This window comes from Harpegnathos saltator, unplaced genomic scaffold (assembly GCF_003227715.2).
Source record: "Harpegnathos saltator strain DR-91 unplaced genomic scaffold, Hsal_v8.6 scaffold240, whole genome shotgun sequence".
NCBI classification, from domain to species: domain Eukaryota; kingdom Metazoa; phylum Arthropoda; class Insecta; order Hymenoptera; family Formicidae; genus Harpegnathos; species Harpegnathos saltator.
This window is the reverse complement of record NW_020230029.1, coordinates 107,813-134,069: the sequence shown is the minus strand read 5'-3', so window position 1 is coordinate 134,069 and position 26,257 is coordinate 107,813. Positions and strand designations below refer to the sequence as shown.

The window sequence follows — 26,257 nt, the reverse complement described above, 5'->3', positions numbered from 1 at the left end:
TAGTTCGCACATCTCTACAAAGAACACACGCCGGAGGCCGGAGCCGAGTCACTCACCGATAGTCACTCTGTGTTCTCGCAAGCCGATTGCTTTCAATTTTGCCGCACGAGAGAAGGCAAGGCGGCTGAAGACGACGAAGTACGTCGAAGTTCGGCCATTTTTGTTCCTTCGGTTGCGGAATTTTCATATTTGCCGGCCAGGACAGTGGGAGCGTCTAGGATCGAAGGGTGATTCGCACGGTACTGCTTTTATTCGCTTGAGCAAGCTTCGTGATGTCTTTTGTATCCCGACGGTATTGAAAGCACCGCTCTGTATAAACGCTCATATGTGTTTTCAAATTTTTTTTTATTTTATTTTACTTTTATCTGTTTTATTTTAGTGCTTATAAGCAGCATCTTGAAATTATTAAATCGTAAATGGTACGTATTTTCCTATTCCTTATGTTTATAATATGCCGAAAGTTATTTAGCCGAGAGCAAGGTCTCGGGGGGGAATTAATTCAGGATATAAAGAGTTAATTTGCCGGCGAAAGCTTCTTCTAGACGATGGATTTTTATTCGCTAGCGTCCAGCGGTCAAAGTTCAACACGTCCAAGTTTGTCGCAGCGACCGAATTTCAGACGCTGGCGATTAGAAATCGAGCGTTCAGGCCAAGTTTTTATCAGCGAATTAAGAAGCGAATGAAAGCAGCACCGTGTAAATTAGCCTTTAAGCGCCGCGGCCGAGGAGGAAGCGGGCAAAAACTCGACGACACGAGGAGCGATATCTCCGGTGTTTGCTTTCGTCTCGATAAGGTTGTCGGAGCTAATGTCGAAACATTAGCCTCCACGTCGTAGACATCTGACCGACGAGACTGCGTCGGAAAACGCGTGGAAAATACGACGGCAGTCGAGGCAGGCGAGGACACAGCGTGGGAGAAACTCATTGCGAAACCGACTGGAGACCTGCGATTAATTACTGGAGCGCCAATTTTGGTCCTTCCAAGCAACTGAAGAGCGCTGCCGCCGCTGGGAGACGGTTAAGGCGAGAGTGACGACCGCGCTCGCTCACTTCCACAGCCAAACGCGACTTTTCCCTTGTCCAAACGGGGGAAAACGAGAAGCGGTGAAAATGTTTCGCAAGCGGTGTACCGTTGCCGGCGATCGACTCTCACGCTTCGCAAAAACGGCGCCGTCTCTCGTAAGGCAGTCCTCGACCAGGATGGTCTTCGAGACGTTAGGACACGCCGGGGTAAGCCGTCATGCATTATTTACCAAACGCCATGGATCGCTGCTCGCAGATGCAGTCGCATTCCGCCCACCGAAATTATGCGGCCAGCTCATGCAAATAATTCGAGGAGGTGGCCTCCTCGGCTCGCGCAAACCGAACCTCCGCCCGCCCGCGACGGCAAAATCTACAAAACTGAATCACACTCCTACTACTGTGATCAAAAAGAACCCGAACTTTATTTTTAAAAGTCAAAATTACAATTCAATCATCAAAATTCTTATAGTCTCCTTCAAAGCAGTCGCCGTTGCTTGCAACGGCGACATATGTCAGGCGTTTGATCCAGTTCTGGAAACATCGCTCATACGCGGCAGACGATACGGCCTTCAATTCACGCAGCGATTTTTCTTTGGTATCCTCGATCGATTCAAAACGCTGTCCGCGAAGTGGTTTTTTCAGTAGGTGGAACAGGAAAAAATCGCAGGGGGCCATGTCTGGTGAATACGGTACTTGCGGAGCGACATTCGTTGAGCTTTTTGTCAGAAATTCACGCACAAGTGTCGAGGCATGCGATGGCGGGTGCGTTGTCGTAATGCAAAATCCACCAGTTGTTTTCCCACAATTCCGGTCGTTTCTTACGGATTGTGTGCTGGCGCGATCCAAATGATATTCCAACTTCATCTGCTATCTCTCGCACGGTCAACCGACGATTTTGGAGCAGCAATTTTTTTTTCACTTTCTCGATGTGAGCGTCATCCGTTGACACTGATGGTCTCCCAGAGCGTGGTCGTCTTCAACGGATTCTCGTTCTTCTTGAAACTTCTTAAACCACTCAAACGTACTTGTTTTCATCAGACAATCATCATCATAAGTTTTTTGCAACATTTTGAATGCGTTTGTGAACGAAATTTCGTTCGCAACACAAAATTTCAAACAAAATCTTTGCTCCATATTTTTCGACATCGTAAAAATCGCCGTGCACAATCTTCACTGACATAAACAACTGCCACTTTCAAACGGCTTGAAGGAACGCCATGATTTTTTCACTAAATGTGAAGGACATGTGCACCAACTTAAAAAAGTAAACGGATTTGATTTACAGTTTACTCGCGATTTTTAGAAAATAAAGTTCGGATACTTTTTGATCGCGGTAGTAGTATAAACGACACAGAGATTCCGAGTCAGTCAAGATTCCCGCTCAGCTGTGTCGTTCATACTCCACCGTTCCAAAATTCCTTCTCTCCCAAGCAAACCTTTTTTTCCACATGCCAAGGGAATTTTCTCTCTCGAGCTTCTTTTGCCAACGATCGTATCCGCATCCTCCCGCTCTTCCGAGCCACGACGAATGGCAGCGACGCGTCATTGTCGACTAGAAAAACGACTTCCCTACGATCTTTACTACGATCCTTTCACTGTCCAATTATCCGCGGGACCTGCGCGTTTCCGAGCGTCTTCGAGGATGATCCCTTTCGAGGTCACACGCGCTCGAATACGCGCCGGCTACGATGAATCCGATTTTTCGGTGCGCGCGCGCGCGCGCGCGGCGATTTAACGCACGACTTCCTGACGACGTCCGTCGTATCGCGAGCGCGCCGCGAGACACCGCAAGCAAAGAGAGAAAAGAAAAGGGAAGAAAACGGCATTAACCGTTCGCTCGCACGGCAATATGCGTCACAATTATCTGCTGCGTGAAATACGTTTCCGCGCGCGGGAACGCCCTCGATCCGCACGACGCGCCGCGCCGCTCCGCGGCGATCAGCATCTCGGGACTCTGCCGTTCCGGCTGGAGAAATTTCTCCTTTCCTTCGCATCGCCAGCCGGCCGGATCCTTCTGCGAAATTAGCGTGATTAACGACGCCTGTAACATTCCGCGCACGCGACGCTGCGCGGACCGTTTCGCTCGCTCGCTCGCTACCGCCTCGCTTCAGCTTCGTCTTCACGACGACAACCGCGCTGAAAACTACGCGGCAAGGCCGCGAGAACCGTTATCGCGCGTCCGACTTCGTCCTATCTCGCACGGAAATCCACGGATAAGCTCTCGGCTGACCCGCGAGTCACTCCGCGCGAATGCGGCGCAGGTGCACGCTCTGCTTACTCGGAAAACACGTCGTCGCTCCCGCGAGGACGAGGGTGGATTGAAAAGTTTCCGACCTAATCGAGAAAGAGCAGGATTTCAGTGAAATTTCAATACTTGTTCAATAGACGAGCGTGGAAGAACTAAGTTTGATGTCATTCCAGCGCTTCATTTATTTCCGACAGCCTTTCAAAATTACAGTTTGTCGACGATGGAGAAATTGAAGTATCGCGCCGTGATAAAATTCCTTCGTTTAAAAGGGAAGACTCCTGCGGAAGCTGGAGCTGAATTAGATTCAGTATGTGGAGATGCTGCTCCTTCAGTGGACACGCTGAAGGTGTATCGAGTTGAAAGGAGACTTTGTTGCGAAATCAATTTCATTCAGCTCAAAGAAGTGTTTTCTTCTTAGGCAGGTCAGGAACTTTTCAATCTACCCTCGTGTGCCTGCGGGGGGGGGATCCGTGACATCACAGTTCGGGTCTGTTCGACCTGAAGAGATCGACAGAAGCCACACACGGCCCCGATTCCCGTGTTACCGGAAGCGACGCACGCGTCGCACACGTCAGCTTACCCATCCCCGCGCAATCACCGCCCCCGCTGCGCCCCCAATCCGGCAATCTGCCTGTAGACTCGGTCTCACGTTGATGGATCGTGATCCATCGTGAGAGAATGGTGATGTGGGATTTAACCGGCCGAAGGATATCCCCCGTTACGGCACGCGCAAAGATCAACGACGGGTCTCATCCGGATTGTCGTCGTGATTAATTTGATGCTAATGTCAGTTGTTTTTCTTAATCGTTGACTAATCCTTTGATGGGACATGAATGTCCCGTTTATTTCCCTTCGTATCTTCATCGTCCTCATTAATTTTATCACGCCCAGTTTGTTGTTCTTAGATGCTCGACAATTGTTGGGAAACGCGTACGACTTCAAACTGCTGCTTAATTATTAGAAATCAACATTTTAAAAAGTGGCATATTTTTTAGAAAAAAAGAAAATATTTTCTACTAATTTTCATTCGAATCTGAATCGCAAACATCGGCCAAATTTGGTTCGCTGTTTCGAATCCGCCATCTTGAATCCTGAATATTTTTAATTTTTGACCTCAAATTCAGGATCAACGCACCAAAAAAGAAAAAAATAACAAGAAATTAATTTTTAAGAAAATTCGGTTTAAAAAATATTTATGCTTTGAAAAGTGAAGCTACAAAAAAATATAAAAAAAGTGTCTCGCACACAATTCGTTGAAACGAATTAAAAACGTTACCGAAAAATACAGGGGCATATGAGGAGCATCGATGCTGTAAAACTCTTCTTTGAAATATCTTCTCACATGACTGACGAAGGACATTCGCTCACCATCAATTCCGCCGAGTTTCCTCTTCACCGAAGAAAAGAGCGCGTATGAAATATACGCGCCTCTTATTTTCGGTTGCTCTATCGTATTTAAGAGCCATGGAAATCGGTGTAAAGGACACCACTATATATTTCCTTGTTAGACCGCGAGGACCGTCGCAACGAGAGGAGAGGAGAGACCTGCGCGATGTCGCGGCGGCGACCTATAATCCGGCGGAAAAGTTACGAGCGGGGCTTAACGGGGCTCGCTTGTTGCCCCGCTAATTTATCGAGCACTCGACATCGCTCTCGGCCAGCTTTTTCGGGCTCCTTTATTTATCCCTCTCCGAAGGAACAAAGTTGTTCGCGCTTCGAGCGCACACAACCGACGACGGCGCGTCGCCTGATCCTGCGTTCTCGAGAGGTTTTCGAGAGTGAGCAATGTCCGAGGAAACACACTCGAGAGACCTCGAAAGAGCGACATGGAAAGGCAGAAGGAAGGAAGGAAGAAGAAGGAAGAGGGAGAGAGAAAAAACGCAAAGAAGAAGAAGAAGACGAAGAAGAAGAAGCACAGAAAGAGACGAGAACACCTCTTACCTTGGTGTGGAGGAACGCCAGGGACTTGTTCACGTTCTCGATTTTGTGAACTCGCATGCGTCCGTTGTTGGGCTTGGCCAGTCGCTCGCCGGAGATGATCTCCAGCAGCTTGAGCAGCTTCTTCCCGTCCGCCAGGTCGGTGAACAAATCGTCCACCTCCATGCGCGCCTGAAAAAAGCAGGTCGAGTTTCGGCGTGAGGGGCAATTCATCCGGCGATGAGCTTCGGCACACCGCACCGAGTGCTCAACTTGTGGCTTGATGACGGCGTTGCGAGGATATCATTATCCCAGGACACCGCGTTTTGGTCGCGGAAGGAACTTTCGATAAAAATTTGCATCATTTATGAGACGTAAGACTGGCTCTCCAGGCAAGTCCAAGTGCCCGCTCACTCTATCCCAGGCCTTTGATTATCATAATAGCAGTGGAGTGAGTCGTACTTGTTACAGGGTCACTCGAGTGATGTTTACTGAAGTCGGAGGCCAGTGGGAATATTTCGAAAAGAACCTCAACTCTGCCGTTATCCCCCCTCCTTCTGACACGACGAAAGCTAATTGCCAGTTACCAACTAATTGAGTAATCGTCCTGAAAATATGTGCGACGTACGTCCGTTTTCGACGCCATTAAAACTTCGCCCATCTCAGGATGATCCTGAATGTATCCAAGACATCCTGGATCGATATCCAGGACGATCTCGGGATATTTTCAGGATATTTTCAGGATATTTAGTTGTGTTGTTCTAAATATTTCGAATGAGAATTTCATGTGTATATTTGAAAAGTAATTTCGGAATGTTACTGTAATAAAATATAAATCTCTCATAATGGCCGCTGCATGTCTGCTAGTCTCAAATAGCATGAGGTAACAAAATCTTCCGAAAGATGTTTCAAGGATAAATTGTAAAAATATAGCCTATTGAATTTGCTGATTCCGAGTTGCGTTCGAGATATTTATACTTTCTATCTTGCCCGTTTAAATTGTAAATACAAAGTGTCTGGGATCTTTCGGAAGCGAAAAATTGTGAAGTCAGATAAAACTGAGAAGGAAAGTCATGTACCATTTTGCAAAATTCGCAATAGTTAATAAGTTATTTATGATTGAAAATTTGCTTATTTATCTGCAAAATGGTAGAGGACTTTTTCGTTCAGAGTGACCTAACCTATAATTATATGACAGCTATTATACACAATAGCCGTCATATAATTATAGGTTAGGTCATTGTGAATAAAAAAGTCCTTTACCATTTTGCAAATAAGTACGTAAATTTTCAAGTTATCAATTAAAAAAGCCTCTAGATGTGGTCATTCTCAATCATTAATAACTATTACGATTTTTGCAAAATGGTACTTGACTTTTCTTCTCAGTTTGATCTGATTAATTTTCATAATTTTTCGTTTCCAAAAAATCCTGGGCATCCTGTATAAGGAGAAGAAAACATTGGATTCGATCCTGAATTGGGTTTAGTAAATCGAATACATTAATAGCTTGATTTCTTTTAGAGTCAACAGATTTTAGAATTCTAAGAGATTAAAATTTAAAAAGATTTAACAATTTTTCGTTCCTGAAAATGAAATTAAAACTGTTCGCGTATTCAACTTGCCAATTCCGATTTAGAATCAAGTGCTTTTTCTCCTTATAATTCAAACAGAAAAGATACAACTCGACACAATTCAATACACTATATTTTTTCCTTTCCCTTTAGACACCTAAAAATATCCCGTAAAAGTCCTCAGGACAGGATATTCTCTGCATGTCTTAAAGGCCATCATACGTTCAGCCATCATATTCTCTTCCTCAAGACATCCAAAGTACATCCCGGGATATCCACAGGATATCCGCAATGTTCGTTCTGGGTGTTCTTAGGATTTCCGGAGAATGTCATTGCGCTATTCGAACAGACTCGTCCTGAGATACAAAACGACGAGCAAGAGTATACACTGAACTTTATAACTGGCAGGCATCATTACCTTCAAGAGGAACGAGTTGATCCATTTGGTGAACGTCTTCTTCTGGATGTGCAGGCGTTCCTCCTGCAGGGCCTTGATGCGGCCCTGCTCGAACTTGAGGACGTCCTCCCTCTGAGTCATTCTCTTTTGTATCTGCGGGCCTCCCCGGTATCTGTCGGCTCTCGTTGGTGGATACGCGCTGTCGTACTCGAAGCTACTACGGATCCTTCCTTGGGCTGCGGCGCTTGGCCCGGCGCCGGGCACATACTGCGCCCCTGCAACCGAAAGTGCGTTCGCTTTTGGGAAGTCCTGCTGGCGCATACGTGTCGCAACGTAAATACAGGATGCGCGCCAGGCGGAAACGCAACGCCGTAAATGTTCGCCAGATGAAGCCCCGACCGCGCGCGCAGGCGCGCGACTGACGCGCACTGCGTCTTCGTTCTGCCGCGCACGTGCTTGGGAATTTGCCCTTTTTCTCGTTAACCCTCATCGGACGTGTGTTATTAGTGTCAATCTGACCCTTTTCGAAATTCGTTTGAGTGAAACTTTCTGTACGGCCGCAATCCGATTAATTAATTTCGTCTTTCGGCTCCTGGCTTCATCAAGCTGCAAGTCGTCACTTCGTTTAAATTTTTACAGCTTTAATTAAGTTAATTAAAGCTTTAATGAAGCTTTAATTAACGCCTCGATTTACCTGTGGTGATCAGATTGACCTAACATCGGTCTTGAAATGAACATTCGATGACGATGGCTAATCCTCTCTTAATATATCTCACAGATGCATTAATTTTCCCCTCGTTAACACTTGTCTGATAGGCCGGGCATTAAAATACCGAGAAGAAACAGCGAATAACAGATAGACGTGGAGGTTCATCGACGACGAATAACAAATCCAAGGCGCGAAGGATACTTCCCGGACGGTCGCTCGCTCGCGGCGGCTCCGCTCAGAATTTCCCGAATTAGTCCGGAATTTTTCTTGGCACCAGATATCGAGATCGCCATCTGGCAATGAACCTTCAGCCATTCGTGTTCGGGGAAATGATAACGACGGAGAAAAATGTTCGGTTGAGTGAGTCGAATTTTTCGGGAGTGAAGTATCAACGATTCGGAAATTTCAACTGACTAGAACGGAATTCCGTTCAAATTAAAGATCAATTATTCAATTGAAAAACCACAGAACACTACTTCAAGAATTATTGAGCATTAATTGAGAAGCGATTTAGCGGAAATCCTGATGACTCATTTCTTACTTATTCATTTATTTTTTACTCGTCTTCATTTCATCTGTTTATTTTTACTTCACGGCGGAAAATTCGTTCGTTGAACCGAACTGCTCCGCGGAAGATCCCGGTAATGCTATTAGCGGGCGTCGAGACTGTCACGCGAACGTCGCGTCGGAGCGGGCCGCTGAAGAAGGTCGATAAAGCGTGAAGAGAACAAACCCGAGGCGAGGCGAGCTTATGTATCGCGTCTTGCTTCAGAAGCGGACAAGTCAACAAACACGCCTAAAAGCACGGACTTTCCGCCGGGCGGCTCTCGGCGCGAGGATGCAAATGAGGAATCAAAGGGGACGGATCGCCGGCGCGGCACGGCGCTGATTTAGGGGCGACGTGTATTTTTAATTGCAAATAATCGCCGGCAGCCTGGAAACCCGTTTGCGGCCGCTCGCGGAACGGAACGGGCGCGAATTTGATCGGGCCGCGCTGCAAGCGACCTTTCCGTCGAGTTACGTCGGCAGCCCAATCGATTCCATATTCCCGCCCGCGCGCAGGCGTTTCATTGTAGAACGACCGTCGGCCATTGATTCATCGGCCGGATGGCGGTTTAATTGAAAGCGAGGGACAAAGACTCGCGAGAGCGGCTCCCGTGTAGCTGATGACCTTTCATTATCTCGGAACGCACGGCGCGGCGACGTTCCACGCTGCGGCGCGATATTGCGCCGTCAGCCTGTCGTGACTTATCGAGCGGACCGATAAGGAATCGGCCGGCTATCTCTCGCGCGATGAAATTTGACCTCGCTTGATTAAAGCGCGCCTCCCGCAAAATAATAATAACAACGGTAGACGAGCGACGCTTAAAACACCGAAGGTGTGATGCAAACTAGTCGCGAATACAATTAACAGCCAAAGAGAAGTAATTTCAGAACAAGCGGAATCATCTAAATTTTAGAGGATTTTATTCGTGTGTACGGCCTCAAGAGGATTCCTTTGAGATTGAAGAAGAAAATATTATAAATACATTATTCTTAAAGTTAGAGAGATTATGTTACAAATATGATGTATATATGATACAAATCTTATTGATTTTAATATAAGTTTCCTCTTATACACAGATTATTTAATCTTGTTTAAGATTACTATTTATTCTTACTGATTATTCGAGATAATTTGAAAAGAAATTATAATAATGTATAGCAAAAGTAATATATATATATATATATATATATTAGAGATGTGCGAATCAAGAATTTTTATATCGAATCGAATCGAATCTCATTTTTTAAATTCGAATTCGAATCGAATCGAATCATTAAAAGATTTAACATGACTATTAAACATGGAAGTAATGAGGGAAGATTTTAATATGAAAGGGAATATTGATATTGTAATATTAAAGTAAAATATATATTTAAATATTTAAAGTAATTTATAATTAAGTTATTAATTATAAATTAAGTTAATTACAAGTTAAACATAGTTAAAAGAAAGAATATATTATTCAACTTCTTGCAATAGATTATAAACTGTATTCAACCAAATATGGGTAAGTTATCTTCGTTATATGTTATAGCAACACATATCTTTTCCAAAAAGCTTTCCGAATATTCATGAGCATATGATTATTTTTTCGTTCATGTCTGGAAGTAGAGCATGACTAAACAAAAAAAGTCGACATTCAAATCAACATATTCCTCTTCATATAAGAGAAGAATTAATTGATGTAAGAGGAAATCCTCTTGAAATAAAAGGAAAATAGAACAATATCTAATAAATTTTAGATGAATGATTCACTTTAATCGCTTTATCGGAAGAAGAATCCTTTTTTTTTGTAAAAGACTTCGCTTGAAATATGAGACTCTGGGAAAAATCACTTTACAAATAGAATACTTTTTTTTGGGTGAAAGAACGTTGCAGTGTGCCTGCACGTATGTGTCCCTTTCTGAAATTTCTGAGTGCAAAAGCGGCTTGATTAATTAGTGCGCTTCCTTCATCCTAGAACTCCTCGAGCGTCTCGTCGCTTTAGATAACCAGAGAGAAAAAGAGTCCTTTCATCGTCCTTTTCTTCTGGCATCCTTCTGGCGCGGGACAGCGATAAGGCGTATCACGCGTATAGGATCGCCGCAGGAGTGGATATTGCAGGACGATTAGGACGACAGGAGCGAGGCTCTCCGGCTCTCCTAGAGAGAAAGTTCGAGCGTCCTTCTCGGAAGGATGAACGAGCCGCGATAACTTTTACGAGTAGCAGTATTTGCGCAAAGGGAAGATGAGCGGAGGAGCCGACAGTCGCCACACACCAAAGTCAACATCCGCAGGCGCGGCGCCGGAGACGCCAAAGTAGACGGCTCTGATCCGAATTTACGGGATTACCGGGGGATTAAAGTTGATCGAAGACGCGTGGGCGGATATCGATTGCACGACGGGAAAGGAAGAACGGAGCTGAAGAGTTACGACTTCTCGGAAGACGAGGCGATAAATCCTGGACGCGGATGGATCGTCGCGTATCGCGAATTAATTTCTCTCGCTCGATGACGCTGTTCATAAATTGCGTGTTTTCGGAACGCGCGTCTCACGCGCCGATGAGACGAATATATCTGAGGAATCACTTTCAGCGAGCGATGCATGCGCCGCTCCATCGTTTCCGCGAAGAAACGGTTATCTGGATAAAATTTTTTAGACGATCGCCCGAGTAAGGTCCTGGCGTCGATTTTTCCTCGTCCTTTCTGCATCGTATAAATTATACGACGGCCATTTGAGCGGATGAATTTCGAGTCTGACGATGAAGCACTTATATCCTTGGGCAAAATGGGTTTTATTTTTCAGCATAGTCTTCTTTTAGCTCGATACTCTTTGTCCATATCTTTACATATCGAATTTTCTGATGGACTCGCGTTGCTCCGAGAAAGGATTATTCAATTAAAAAATTGAAGAACTTAAGGAATTATTAAGCACTAATTGGGGATTGATTTAACCGAGAGATTTAGAAAATTAAACATTCAATTGATTATTTAGAAAATTAAACATTCAATTGATTAGTTAGAAAATCACGAAATTAAAAATAGGACAATTCCCCGAAAAGTTATAACAATATTCCGAAATGGAGGAAGGACTTTCTCGGAAACAATACACTATCCGTTCAACTACTTTTTGCTGTAGGGAAAAAATTCGCAGGAGGGGGAATGTTATTCTGCTGCTAAGAAAATTACTCGTTTCACTTTCCTCCTCTGAAGAAGGATATTTCCGACAACCTGCAGTTTGCGCATGTCGCGGCTTCGAGTTTTCATTTTTTTTCGGGACGTTGCGAATCCACTTTCTGATTTCCTCCGAATTTCGTTGACGAATGCAGAGACGAGCGAAGCGAAGCGCATCTCACGCGCGATAATAAGAGCAAGTGCACAAACGGCGACGGCGACGACTGTGGCTCGAGGTGGCAACTTGTTTCTTGCGGGTCCGCTGGTGACTCGGCGGGATTATTGTCCTCGGTTATTGTCACCGGCCAGCGCCATATAGTCGCCGTCGTAAATTTTTTCCAGCCTCTAGAAGGACGCGCGACGCGTACGCGAATGCGAATGCGATTCGCCGGGCCTGGCGCGGGAGAAGGAAAGGGGATGAAAAAAAGCACACGCAACTTTGAAGTGTCAATTATGGCAGCTGCGTGCAAGCGACTGCACGTGCAGGACGATGGTTAATGCGCGCCTGCACGTGCGCGACGTTCCGTGCAGTTCCGTTTCCAGCCGACTGAACGTTAGAGCTGCCACAATTTGCGGCGCAATATATCTGCGTCGAGCGAGTTTCTACCTCTTTCCCGCTCGCATTCGACTCTTGCAGAAATCTTTTTGGAATCTTGAGCAACCCTGAAGCGTGCTGACGCGGAGGTTTCGCCAGGAAAGTCCAAGGTCGGAGGAATCGATGCGCGAAAATCGAGACTCGAGTTTGTGGATGTGGATGTGAATGTGGGTGTGGATGTGGATGTGGATGATGTGGATGCGAAAGTGAGTGTGGATATGGATGATGTGGATGCGAAAGTGGGTGTGGATGATGTGAATGTGGATGTGGATGTGAAAGTGGATGATGTGGATATGAATGTGGATTATGTGGATGTGGATACAGATGTGGATAATGTGGATGTGGATGATGTGGATGTGGATGTTTGCGCGAAAAACGACGCTCGGGAGTGATCTTTCCCGTTCGTTCGAATAAAATTCGAATAATATTCAGAGTGCGATTCGATTGCCGCTCTGCGTCGATCTGCGTACTCGTCGGCGATGCAAATCGTCAACAAGTGGAGGAGAGTCCTCGCCCATTGAATAATCACGCGCCGGTGTGCGAGGCGACGCGTTCATTCGCGCGCGCGCGCTTGGAGGAACAAGGACGCGCGTATCAAAGGACACGCTTTCACGAGCCGACGGAATTCGTTTGCATACGCGGGATTTTAAATGTCACGTCTGGCTCGCCGCCTGCGACTTCTTTCGAAAGTGGAGTACGCGCGACGTCTTCGCCACGAAGGTTCGCGAGAGTCCCTCCCGTGTGGGGAGAGGGGGGCACGAAGGACCTCGCGGGATGTCCGCGGCTTCCTGAATTTCCCGCCGCCGTGGAAGCCAGACGTCATCCGCAATTACAGTCGAGATTCCGCGCTAAGCTCGTCGGTCAATTTCTGATCCATGGTAGCGCGTAATCGGCCTACGGTATCAGCAATTTGCGATACCTCGGCTCAATGACGCGCAAGATTTGCGCTGTCAGGCGTCCTCGGTGGCCGCTTCACGAGAGTCCTACTGAGAGAGAGAGAGAGAGAGAGAAAAGTACTCGACACTTGTAAGCGTAATCGCGTAGTGAGAGAATCATAGACGGGAGGACCATATCAACAGCGAGTATTATCACAGTGTTAACGATGTATACATTCATCGCAGCAAGTCCGTCGTTAAAAGTACGATGCTTCCAACATTCGCACATTTACGAGCGCTGCGCTCAAGTCGATTAGTCTCAGTATCTTGGAGAAAGCCGGGAAAATTTCCGCATTCACCCACCGCCATTCATTTTCCTCTCCTTAGGGGGGCGACAGAGATAGCTATATATAAGGTCCAGTAGTTAATTTTTTTCGATTTTTATTTAAAAATCAATAGAACAAGATTAATCAATGAAATATTCTCCGTTGTCATCAATGACCTTTCGCCATTTATTGGGCAGCTGCTGAATCCCATCACAATAGAGACTTGGTGGTTTTGAGGCTATAAAGTCACCCATGAAATTTCGTGCGTCGTCAACTGTCGGAAAATGTGTATCAGACAATGCGTGTTGCATCGACCGAAAGAAGTGAAAATCTGATGAAGCCAAGTCTGGAGAATACGCCGCGTGTGGGAGAACTTTCCAGCCCATGTATAAGTGCTTTCTTTTGTGGCTCCTGCTGTGTGCGGTTTCGCATTGTTTTGCAGCAGGATCACTTTACGGCTGCCTTGTTCAGTAAATGGCCTTTTCTCTCAATGCATCGCTCAAACGTATCAATTGTCCTTAATAAATATCTGCTCTAATGGTTTTACCTGGTCTCAAGAGCTCATAGTACAGCACACCCTTCTAGTCCCACCATATACAGAGAAGAACTTTCTTTCGAAATGTTTGGGTTCTGTTGTCGATATTGTCGGTTGATCAGGGTCTACATGGTCCCATGGTCTTTTGCGTTTAGGATTTTCATACATGGTCCATTTTTCGCCATCAGTTACGATTCTGTACAAAACATTTTTTTGTTGTTGTCTGGCGGGCAGAATTTTCATAAATAATCCATTTTTTGTTACTAGTCACGATTTTGTGCAACAAATCTTGTCTGGCGAGCTAACGCATGTAGTCAATCGGTGATTTTTATTGTCAATGGTTAGCTCGAGTGGAATCCACTTCCCTTCTTTCTGTATCTGTCCCACGCGATGTAAACGATCGCAAATAGCTTTCTGGTTTACTTCCAGCTTTTCTGCAAGCTCTTGTTGTGTTTGTGCCGTACTGTCATTCAGTAGATTTTACAATTCCTCGTCTTCAAATTTTTTGGCTGACCGGGGCGGACCGGGTCGTGAAAATCAAAATCACTACTTCGGAAACATTTTCACCATGAGCAGCTAAAATCATTTCGGCTGTTTTAAAAGCGTTTTTGTTTAAGCGAAATGCAAAATGCATCGTGCATCGAATCTTTACTGACAGCCATCGCGAATACTATTGACTATTTGAGGTTATGTGCATTAAACGCCAAACTAAATGTCATTTCGAAAAGTTAAATGTCAACAGTTTAAAACCGCAAAAGAGCGGGAGAATGTTTCAATTTCAAATTTTCCTCCGAGCTAAGTAAATTTCATCGGGAAGAATTAATCATTAGACCTGATAATTTTACAAGCGCCAACTAGTCTCTCATTGTGCCGAAGGTCCGTAAATAGAGGAACGGAACGAAGTCAGTCAGGTCCTCTCACGGCCGCCATTTTGAAGCCAGAGAATCTCTGTTGTACATGATACTATGTACGTGTAGTATTATGGTTTAGTTGTGTGAGAGTGAACAGAGTAATCAAAACATAGTTTAAGATGTAATCAGAAGTAATCAAAACATAGTATAACCTTTAACGCCCGACTTTTTTACATGTGTTTTAATAAGAATAAAATTTGAGTTTTTTTTTAACTGAGACTATAAATAGTGATAACCAAAAAAATATCAGAATTTTAGATTGGTTTTTTTTATCGTTCGTTTTTTGTTCATTGGTAAATATGACTTGGATCCTAAAAGCATGTACGAAATGAGCAACCTATACAGAGAAAATGAAGGGTAATCTATACGACTCTGATAGTCAGCTTGACATTTTTGGGCTGAAACTTTACTATATATTTGTGAGTGAAGTTTATCATTCAGAGCGTCAAGCTTACTATTTCAGAAGAATATCTTATAGATCACCATTTAGATAGTCAATCGTCCCTTCATTTCTCGCCGCATAAAAAACTGTAGGTCACCAGGTTTCACGAAAATTGGTTGATTTCTTGATTTTCGTGTCCACCATATTTGATTCGCCATTTTGAATATTTGTATTCTTTTAATTTCACATTTGGCACCTGAGAAAGCTTCCAAATGTATAAAATTATAACAGATACCAATCTTCATTCATTTATAGCGCACTTCTAGATGTCAGTAACAATGCTAACTATGCCTACTTGGAATTTGACAGAACATGTTATCATTAAACTGAGCTAAAAACAGACTAAACCGAATCTACATACAATCTATATACCATTTTTAGAAGAAGAATTCACTCTTACAGTGGTGCAAAGAAAACGAAAATATCCTCTTTTCTGACTAACAATAAGTTATGGATTCTTAAATGCGTTTCTGGTAACTATAGTTACCAGAAACGCATTTAAGACGTTAAAGGATTAAACACATTCCAAAATACCAGTGAGAATTTTCAGAAGGAAAACAATTACAGTGCCGACTGTAGTACAAAAAATTGCAAAAAAACGAAAATAATTTTTGACCTGACGGTATATGGTTAATCAGTTGAGCCACGATCGCCGCCATTTTTTAGTCAAACCGTGTGAACTGGATGAGAGGACCCGACTTTCTTCCGTTTCTCTATTTACGGACCTTCATCATGCCCGGCGGAGGGAGGTCGGCGGGCTCCGAAGCGATACGCCAAGCGGTGATTTACGACGCGCGAAGTTTACGAGGCTGACAGATACGCTCGTGATACCGCGGGTATGCGTAGCTGAGGACGTTGCCGAGCGGACGGCAACGCGGAGAGCCGCTCCAAGGAAGAAGCCGCCGCCGCGCGCGCGCGGCGGATTTGATTAGGGTATTTAGCCGGCCCCGGTGTGCCGGTGCCGAGTGTTTTCCGAGGCGGGTGGTGTGGCGTACAGCGTGTAACGCGGCTGTAACACACGTACTTAGCGCGAATTCCTCGAGCGTGACGCACGAGCGAGCTCGCGAAAGCGCGTCGGCATACACGCTCGCGCGCGGTCCGTCCGCATTATAAGCGCCTTTCGCACGAGCCGCGGCTCACAATGGCGAGATGCGGCGGCGTGTTGTAAGCGCATCGCTGCCGACCGCCCTGCGTACGTGGATGACACTGCTTAACCCCGTGGGAATCGGATGCGTATCTGCCAACCGGCCCGCGATCAATCTCTCGCCCAGTGGCGAGAGATTAGATTTCGCCGCTCCTCCGTCGCTCCGTCCCGCGAGCGATCTCTGCGAGCGACGAGAACTCCGGTAGTTTCGTCGATATTCACGCTGAATGCGCGGTGCGATGACGTGCCTCGATATGCTTCTTTTTTTTTCTGTTAAATTTTTGCCGCCAGGCAGATGCGGGCTCGATAGAACGCGGCGCACCGCGGCGCTGCGTCTCAAGTTGAAATGTTTAAATTGAAAATAATATTATATAATTATCGAGTGTTATTAAGTCGAAGTAAGTCGCAATAAACGATTGCGACGCTCCAAGCCTGCGCGTAACGCAACGTAACCTCGGGCAGTTTTCTAAAGGTGAATTATTAGTCGATCGTAGCGGAAGTTACTCGGTGGATCAAAGTCTCGACTCGGCTTGTCTTATCTGCGCAGATAAGACGACGGCAGGTGTGGTTATTATACCCGAGACACACCGTGCGAATTAAATTGCGATTAGGCAGCCCCCCATGGAATTGCTCCTCCAAGGACTCGGGGCATCCCATTGCGCGAACTAGCAGCGTGACGAAAAAATTCGCGTTTCGGAGCGGCGCTTCTTCCGACGACACGCGGCCCCCCCTTTCTCGTCTCGCGTATTTACCGAGGTACCGATGATAATTGCGCTCCATCGACGGTGCTTCCTGCGCGGGGTATTATCCTGTTGTCTCGTCCTGTCGACCGTGTGGTCGAGATTCTCATTCTCTCTCGATCTCTGCAATCAGCGCGCCCGGTTACGCGACGAACGGTGGATCGCGAGCGAACGGTGACACCCAACTGATTCAGCTGCCAGTCGAAGACCACTGACAGAACTCTTATCACGTATCGCATATGTATTATGTCGGCCGGCACGTTTATGTAGCAGGAGCTAAGTACACGTGTACGTGTGCGGCCACGCATGGGCGTAGGAGTAGAATTTGTCGCATTCGCGCGCGCGAGCGCAGGAAGCGAAGAGTCATCGACTCGCTGCGACTCGATCGTCAATTCCGTCTGCGCCAGAGAATATTTGCTGTGTGATTTATAATTGATTTATATATATATATATATATCAATATATAAATAAATTTTTAAATACTAAATATATAACATTAATTTTAAGTATTAATATAATATTGAATGTAAATAATAAATATAACCTTTAAATATTTTCAAATATTAAATCAATTTCTATATATATATTAATTTATAATTTATTTTTCTTATGCATATGCATAATTTCATATCTTTTATATTTTAATTTTAATTTTTGGAACTTATTGATCTACATGTACTTTTATTTTATTCTGTAATTTGTGATGTATGTTTCGTGTGCTGCGTGGAATATTTGCTATAATATATAATTCATTTATACATATATTAATTTATAATTTATTTATTTTATATATGTGTATAATTTCATGTCTTTTATATTTTTACTTTAATTTCTGGAACTTATTGATCTACGTGTATTTTTATTTTATTTCGTAATTTATGATATACGCGTAATAAATTATGATACATTAATTTACTCGTCCTGTACAATTTGTGGGCGTCTCTTCGATTACAATTGGACATCAGTTGTAATTTTCTTAGAATTTTGTAGCCGAACCTTGAAAGTGTCCGGCCGGCAGCAATGCTAAAGAGATTGATTTCGCACGCGTCGCGCGTAAAAGTAGGAGAGGGAGAAACGAAACGCCGGTCTAAACGGCCGGATTATCGCGCTCTTGGCGCGCGAAGGATGCAATCGCGCGCATAAAACTGGCAGGATACGTGGAACTTAACCCGAGCCTTTTAACCCAGAGTGCACCCAGTGTCGTTGAGGAGATACTTCTCGCGGAATGTTTTTAAGTGACACGTACGCGACGATAAGCAGCGCCTCGAATTTAATGCCATTTCGTGCTGCTCCGGGAGATTTGCAATTCTTGCTAGTGATTTCTCTCTCTCTCTCTCTCTCTCTCTCTCTCTCTCTCTCTCTCGCTCTCTCGCTCTCTCTCTCTCTCTCGCTCTCTTTCTCTCCTTCTCTCTCGGTGTCGCCGTTTCCGAATCTTTCGCGTTGTGTTCGTTTGGCGAATTAGCGGAGAATAATAATGAGCAGACGCGAGATTTCGGGCTCGTGACGAGCGGAGATAGCGACGCGGAACGACAGCCTTGAGTATTTTGCGGAAGGCTGGTGATGAATTTAGATTATCGTGAATGATGACGTCACGAGCCGAGAATCATCGGCTGAAAAAAGAAAATGTCGACGCGGCGGCGATATATTGCGGTAATTAAAGAGCGGCCGCCCGTGGAGCCGTCAATGCGGCGCAGGAAGCGCGCGATCGCACCGGAAATACGGCGATTGCGCCAAAGTGGGGCCGGGTTTTTGACCAGGAAGCATCTTCGGGCAATATAGGACACTGCCGATTCAAGGCTGCGCGTCAATGAAGCGAGCGAGTAAAATCCAGCGCGGCGGACGGGTCTCGTCCCGACGCCGCTAAAATTCCGAGCTGAGGACGAATAAACTCCGAGGCGACTGCGAGAAAATGTACGATGCGGAAGCGCGCTCTACGTGAGACACGAGGATGAAGAGCGAGGATGAAGAGCGGATTCAGCCATATTCAGCCTTCGTCTTCAGCAGCGTCGACCAGCGATCGGCGATCGGCGATCGGCTGCGAGCGGCGGAATTCCAGCGATGATCGGCTCGCAGCGCCGCGGAAAGCAACGCTTAGGCCAGCTTGGGAAGCGCAGGTGGAGCGCGGGGAAGCTGCCGATACTGTTCGAAGGGGCATTGTCGTTGGCGGCAGGAAGCGCGGAATTGCACCGGAAATACGGTGAGCGCACCGAAAGAGCCCCGCGAGGATCTGCGGGAGAGACTAGCGGACCAGGTGAAATCGGAGCCGTATTATTATCGACTCGCTCGCTCGTCTCCCCTGCGAGCGCGGCTGGAAAGTGCCAGCCGGTTCTGTTGACACTGATAGCCGAGGCAAACATTCATCCGCCGTCGTCGTATGCGCGCACATGAACGTGTATGAAAGGCGGGAGTCGAGTAACCGCGCGAGCGGAATTCTCCGCGAACAATCTCTACAGCGGCCGCTCGGCTCGCAGTCGCCTCGCCGCTCGCCGCTCGCTCGTCGGCTCTCCGAGGCTTGCGATTTCGCAAGGAAACCGAAGACGCGATCGATGCATCATCGACACGTCGTCGAACGGAGAGACCTTTCCGCCGAAAGCGCCGCGCGAGCGAACGCACGATGAGGGCTTTGCGAGAAACGCAAGTACGACATTCGACGAGAATTGGAGAGAGAGAGAGAGAGAGAGAGAGAGAGGGGGCCGGGGGGAGCTGATACCTAATAATCACTCGCTTTTGTCGCGAAACCAAACTGTTGTCTTCGCTCTGTATCGACATTGATAGCCCGGCCGATTCACAATGATATGAGTAATAACAGCTCCAAAGGTCGAGCAATATGATGGCATGCCTATATTTGGGCCGTGACATTGTGGGAATAGACGCGTTGGTGACATTCCATTCTTTTTTCGACCACTTGTTTGCAGCTATTCATTTTGACGAGCAACCTTGCCGTGGTCACGCGGAAACACTCCTGTCGAGTTAAACGTTGAGTGTCTGTCTCTCTCTCTCTCTCTCTCTCTCTCTCTTCCTCTCTCTCATAAATTTATGAAACTCTATGAATAAGCTTTCAAGTGTAAGATAAATTAATAACATTATAAACGAAAAAAAATGTTTGGTTGGATGAATCATTTCTGGCACAAAATATGAGCGGTTGAGAAATTTCAATTGAAGATACCAGAATTTTGCTTAACCGGGAACAAAGTTCCGTATTTTTATTCTCGTCGTTTGAATTGTCATATAGAGAAAAATTGCTTATATTGGATCAGCTTCCAATTTTTTTTTTCATAATTTGCACTTATATTTAAATATTTGATAAAAATGAGATAAAGACTTGGAAGAATTGAAAGTTATTTTTTATTTGTTTGTAAGATTTTATAACTTTTTGAGACTTTTTACATAACAACATTTCTTGCGGATACGTCTCTTTTAAAACTTCTGCAAGTGGTACAAGTGGTGCAATTTTGACAACTGGTTTTTCTAAAGTTGTCTTTTCTTTATCGTATAGATTTGATTAGTTGAAAAGCTATAAGGGGATAATTATGAAATATAAACCATTTAAATAAATTGAAATTACAGTTTGTATGAAAAATAAGAAAAATATTTTTAATTAAAAAAATAAACATGAAAGTTATAAAAATATAATATTTTTGTTTCTGGAAATCTAATTAAGAAATTAATTAAAGTCACAGCTTGCATGAAAAAAAAAAGTTTAATTAATAATAAAAATAAACATTAAAGTTACTTAAAATAATTATTAACGTTATATCTATTTTTATATAAAATTTATTTTACATGAAAGTTGATTTTTTATATTCATAAAATCATTCTTGATTACGTAACTAAAAATTGCAGAATTTATCTATCACATCCTCGAAATTAAAATTACAGAAATGAAGTATTTCCGTTTTTAAAATTCTCGTTAAGAAATAAACAACCATTAAACAAATGTTTGTCTTTCAATTAAAACGAAATATAAATATTTGCAACGCAAAAAAGAAAAATAAACTGCTTTCTATAGATGTTAGGAATAACAGTCACAAATGTCTAGTCTAGTCATATTTTTCAAATTATGGCGGCAAAATATGCATACAGATCAAGATTATGCCCAAATCATGCAGATATGTCAATTTTAATGCATAATTAGCATAAAAACGACAAGCAGCTAAATTTATCCTTTCAAGTTTTCGAAACGCCTCATGTAAAAGTGGATGAAACTTACTTCTAAAACTAAAAAACCTTTATTTGCTTTTTTTAGCAAGACGCTTTCGTCTATAAGCACTCACTTTCCTCTATTAACTGGTGATAGATGACTTTCGCGTAACATGCAGATGGCGCTAGGACTTCGGATCCTATGAAATATAAAGATGGTAGAAGAATTTTAAGAGCCGGTTCAATATCGGCAACCCCCCTCAACTTTCCCCTTTTCTTCGGAAATATTTTTCTACTCGGTGATCTGTAATTTCTCCCCCCACCGCTCTCGCTCTTGGAGAGTCAACCGTCGAGCGATGATAAACGCGCTTATCTATCTTTCTCTCCTTCCCGCTTATTACGTCGCGAAATTAACAAGAAACCGGCGCGCCGTCGCTCATGTTCGTATCTGCTCGCAAAACAGATCGCGCGAGGAGAGATATATATGGTATTCTCTTTATTACGCGTCGATCCTCCTTCGCAAATCGCATGACGAAGCCCCGTTGAGTCAGCTCGATTAGTGTAACATCCCGTGCGGCGAAGCGACGCGGCGGAATCGAAGCGCGAGATTTCCTCGCGCGTGGACTTCTGCCGCGTGAAAATCCGCGATGCGAAGCGCGCAATGTGAGTTGCGCTGTGACGCAATCGCGCCTCTTTGCCGAGCATTCCGCGATGACTATACGCTTATTCTCCCCGTGAGCATACGCATGATGAAGACGCATTACGTGTTTTGAAATGTCACATTTGGAATTGCCGCGCGGCTCTTCCGTATGCGTGTGCGCCCGCGCGCGCGCGTGTGTGTGTGTGTGTGTGTGTGGGTGCGGATGTGTATACCCCGAGGCAAGCTGGGATCTGTCGATGAACGTTTACGGCTTGCTGAAAAGTCCAGAGAGGCAAAGCGTGCTATTAAGTGTAATCACGCTTATCGGCGGTCGTTGCAAAAACCATAACGCGAGGGAGCGCGCGGCGATTGATTCATGATGCCAGCGCGAGTGCAAGAGTAAATTAATTATTTGCGGCCGGCAAAAAGCCCGCCCGTTCAACGAGACGCGAGCGACTTTGCAGTGCAAGAACACGGGCGAAAACGCGCGAGAGAACGCCCTCGAAAATAACCCGTCGCGACCTGATATTCCCGGGAGCGCGCGGCGACTATAATCCGTCTTGACGTTTCACGGTTGGCGGATTCCGGCGAGACCGCCGCTAATTTGCGCCGATCGCTCGCCTAAGTAATTAGGCGAAAGCACACGCGTGTGCTTGTTAGAAAACGACATCGGCCGCCGTCCCGTGCAACTTCGGACTCGACGGATCTCGTTTGTTCATTTTCTCCCGTATAAATCGAGAATTAATTAACGCCGCCTCGCGTATTTCCCGCTGATGATTAATTAACGCGGAAGAAAGTACGCCGTTCGAGAGCGAAATATATATATATATATACCTATATCTATATACAGGGTGTCCTATTTTAAATGCCCCAGGCAAATATCTCGAAAAATATGAAGGATATGGAAAAATGTTTCAGACAAAAGTTGTATAGTTTCGAGGGAGACATAAAACAACTATATCAGTTTGTTTACAGATGGCGCCATTTTCAAGATATTCACTGATCGTTACTTTTCTTAAACGGAAACCCCGACTTTTTATTATATTATCTTTTTTTATCGATTAATTTTGACAACTTTTATCTGAAACATTTTTTCGTATCTTCCATATTTTTCGAGATATTTGCCTGGGGCATTTAACATGGGACACTGTATATACAGGGTGTCACAGACCACCCTACCAGTATCACCTGGGTTCTTTGTAAACGAGACATTTTAGAAAAAAATATTTCAGACAAAAGTTGTATGGTTTCAAGGAGGACATATAACAACTATATCATTTTGTTTACAGATGGCGCCTCTTTCGAGATATTCACTGATCGTTACTTTTCTTAAATCGTAACTCTAATTTTTTATTATACCATCTTTTTCTATCAATTAATTTCAACAACTTTTATCTGAAACATTTTTCCATATCTTCCATATTTTTCGAGACAGGACACTCTATATATGTGTGTGTGTATGTGTGTGTTTTTTCTCTCTCTCTCTCTCTCTCTCTCTCTCTCTCTCTCTCTCTCTCTCGGGCGTCGCATTTTTTTCCGCATTACTTTTATCGTATCTATTTTATATTATTTTTATTTTATATTTTATTATATATTTACGCGTTTATACGCGTATATCGGCACATTTTGTCATTTATTTCACGCTGCCGTTTCATGCCGCTCCAACGGATCGTGACGAGCGCAGTGCCGCGGAAGGCGAAGCCGTACGCGAGCTCACGTCCCGGCCGCATAACGACCTTAACGCAGCTCTTCTAAGAGTTCGAAAACGCTTCGGGTGACTCAGCCGTTAGATCGCCGGGACGTTGCCGGCCGGACTTGCATACTCATCCGAATCCAGATTGTGCAATGGATTCTTGCCGGGCATCGGCGCGATCCGCCGCTATTAAGACGTCACACCGGCCTAGACGAAATCTCCTTTTAATGGCGATTGTAATCTCCGCAGGAGCCGTCGAGTGTCGCGATGATTCACGAGCAAATTACCCCGTAATTACACGCGCGTGTGTGTGTGTGTGTGTGTACGGGCCGAAAATGTACATCTCGTGTATCTTCTCGGCCGCCGCGCCGCGGCCGAGGAATTTATCGCGCAGGCCGTCGAATCGGTATGCGAGATATCGCGAGATAAAAAGCGCCGCGCGAGTTAGATAACGCCCGCGGTGGCTGCGATGCTGAAGGCGGCGAGATGGAAAACTATTTTGCCGTTTCGCGCCGATTCTTCGCGAAGTCGCCCGATATCTTGCGCGACGCGTCTACTTCGCCGCGATTTGACGTGGCTACCCGTCTTCTCTCTTCGCGAAAGCACAGAACCTCGCCGCGCGTTCCGTCATCCCTCGAGGTCGATTCAACGAAGATAAAGCAGAGAGAGAGAGAGAGAGAGAGAGAGAGAGAGAGGGAGAGAGAGGCGAAGGAGAGACGCTTGGATTTATCTCGCGAAGGGATATTACGCAAGACTTCGCGGAGACACGCTCCGTCTTTGTACGATGATTTAGCGTCGCTGATAACGTTGCTGGCACTTTGCTCTGCCGCGGCCAAATGTTTGACGACGTGTCCTCGCGTCCCTAAATATTTATCTTGCGTGCTTGCGCGCGAGCACGGCGACTGGGAACATTTTCGCTACGTTTACTACCTTGCGCCGCGACGAGAAATGTGAACCGGCGCGTGGTACACATACAGAGTGATCCATCTTCAGCCCTCGGCTAAAGTACCTCGGAATTGTCATTGTTCAACAAGGTCAGACCAAGGTCATCGTCTCACTTTGCCCCAAACGACTCTGCTATGAAACGTTTTCTCGGACAAACGTTTCCCGCGGGATGCTTTAGGCGGCTATTTAAAACGCGGTCCACCCTGTATATCCGACGGCGCTGCGTTACAATTGTGCATCTGCGATCATGCACAATGGAGCATGATTAAATGTGTTAGACGCGAGTGGCCTTTTTATCCCGACGGAATACATCGCGGGCGATAAAATGACGTTCCAGCGCCATTGTCCTCGATAATAATATCTCTAATTAATCTCGATGTCAATACGGAGCGACGGGGGGCTTTATTGCCTATCGGATGCTGGGCGCATAATTACGCGTCGATACGATCGATCCCGCCGCCTGGTGATTTTTGCCTCGCCTTCTCAAGCCCCTTCTAATTGCACTCGGACGTTAATTAAGGCGCGGGAGGAACGCCGCCGTACAAGGTCGAAACGATCTTCCACTTGTCAATCTGACCGGCGGCGTCGGTGAAATTCGCGGCTGGAATTGACCCCAATAAGTCTACTTTATCCCCCCTAATTAACAGACGGTTTGAATATCCGGTAAACAAGCACGCGCCGAGGATGGCCTATTTGCCGCCGCGAGAGAGTCCCGCGAAAGGTCGCCGCGGTGTTTCTTTTCCAGCAGTTGCCGGAACCTCGGATCTCGTTGCGCTTCTTATATGTACAGGGTGTCCGGGATCTTTTGGAAATGAAAAATTGTGAAGATCCATCGGATCGAACTGAGAGAAAAAGCTATTTATTATTTTGCAAAAATCGCAATAGCTATCAAGTTATTAACGATTGAGAATGAAGCTTTTTTAATTGATAACTTGAAAATTTGCGTACTCATTTGCAAAATGATAAACTTTTCTTCTCAGGTTGCTCTGATTAATTTTTACAATTTTTCCTTTCCAAAAGATCCTGGACACCCTGTATATATGCACAGATTATGCCGCAAATAAAATCAAAATTGAAGAAAAAATCAAACGCTGCGTAAATAAGGCCGAATGTGCAAAAATTCAATGTCGATCTTTTATCGATTTTTTTTGTCTCAAGGATTTGAAATAAATCGCGGAGAAGCATTTTTTAAACAATATAAATATACAATCAAATAAATTAAAAAATATATTTTGTATTGTATAGTTAGTAACGAAGAAATGAAAATTATAACATATATAATTGCATATAATAAATTAAATAAAATGCATTTTTTTCAATCTTTTTACTGGACTATATGTTTTGCGTTTATGCATCAATAATTATAAATAATTATAAGTTGATATATATGCATATATACATGCAGGTTATGTCGTAATTAAAATCTTGCTTCAAAGTTGAAGAAAAAGATTAAACGCTGTGTTAAAATTAACAAGGCCGGTTAACCGGTGCGCAAAAATTTAATATCGATCTTTTATCGATTTTTTCTTGTCTGAAGGACTTGAAGTAAATCATGGAGAAGCATTTTTTATATAATACAAATACATAGTCAAGTAAGTTAAATATATATATATATATATATATTATAAAAATATATAATATGTAAGATATATATAATATAAAAAAATATATATTAATTAGTAACGAAGAAATGAAAATTATAACATAT

General features: G+C 44.6%; 1 protein-coding gene across 4 annotated transcripts in view; it reads right to left on the bottom strand.

Moving 5' to 3' along the window:
- kst (spectrin beta chain, non-erythrocytic 5 kst) overlaps window positions 1-26,257 on the bottom strand; it is an 82,494-nt gene that overhangs the window by 37,233 nt on the left and 19,004 nt on the right. For 2 of the 4 annotated variants that reach the window (XM_011152450.3, XM_011152453.3), the window contains exons 1-3: window positions 17,144-17,333; window positions 7,177-7,430; window positions 5,212-5,379 (exon numbers count right to left, since the gene is read on the bottom strand). In XM_011152450.3, the coding sequence (XP_011150752.1) occupies window positions 5,212-5,379; window positions 7,177-7,430; window positions 17,144-17,171 (450 nt within the window). In that variant the 5' untranslated portion in view covers window positions 17,172-17,333. Of the gene's footprint in view, window positions 1-5,211; window positions 5,380-7,176; window positions 7,431-17,143; window positions 17,335-26,257 lie in introns of those variants that run through there. The other 2 variants (XM_011152451.3, XM_025298843.1) reach the window with 2 other exon arrangements.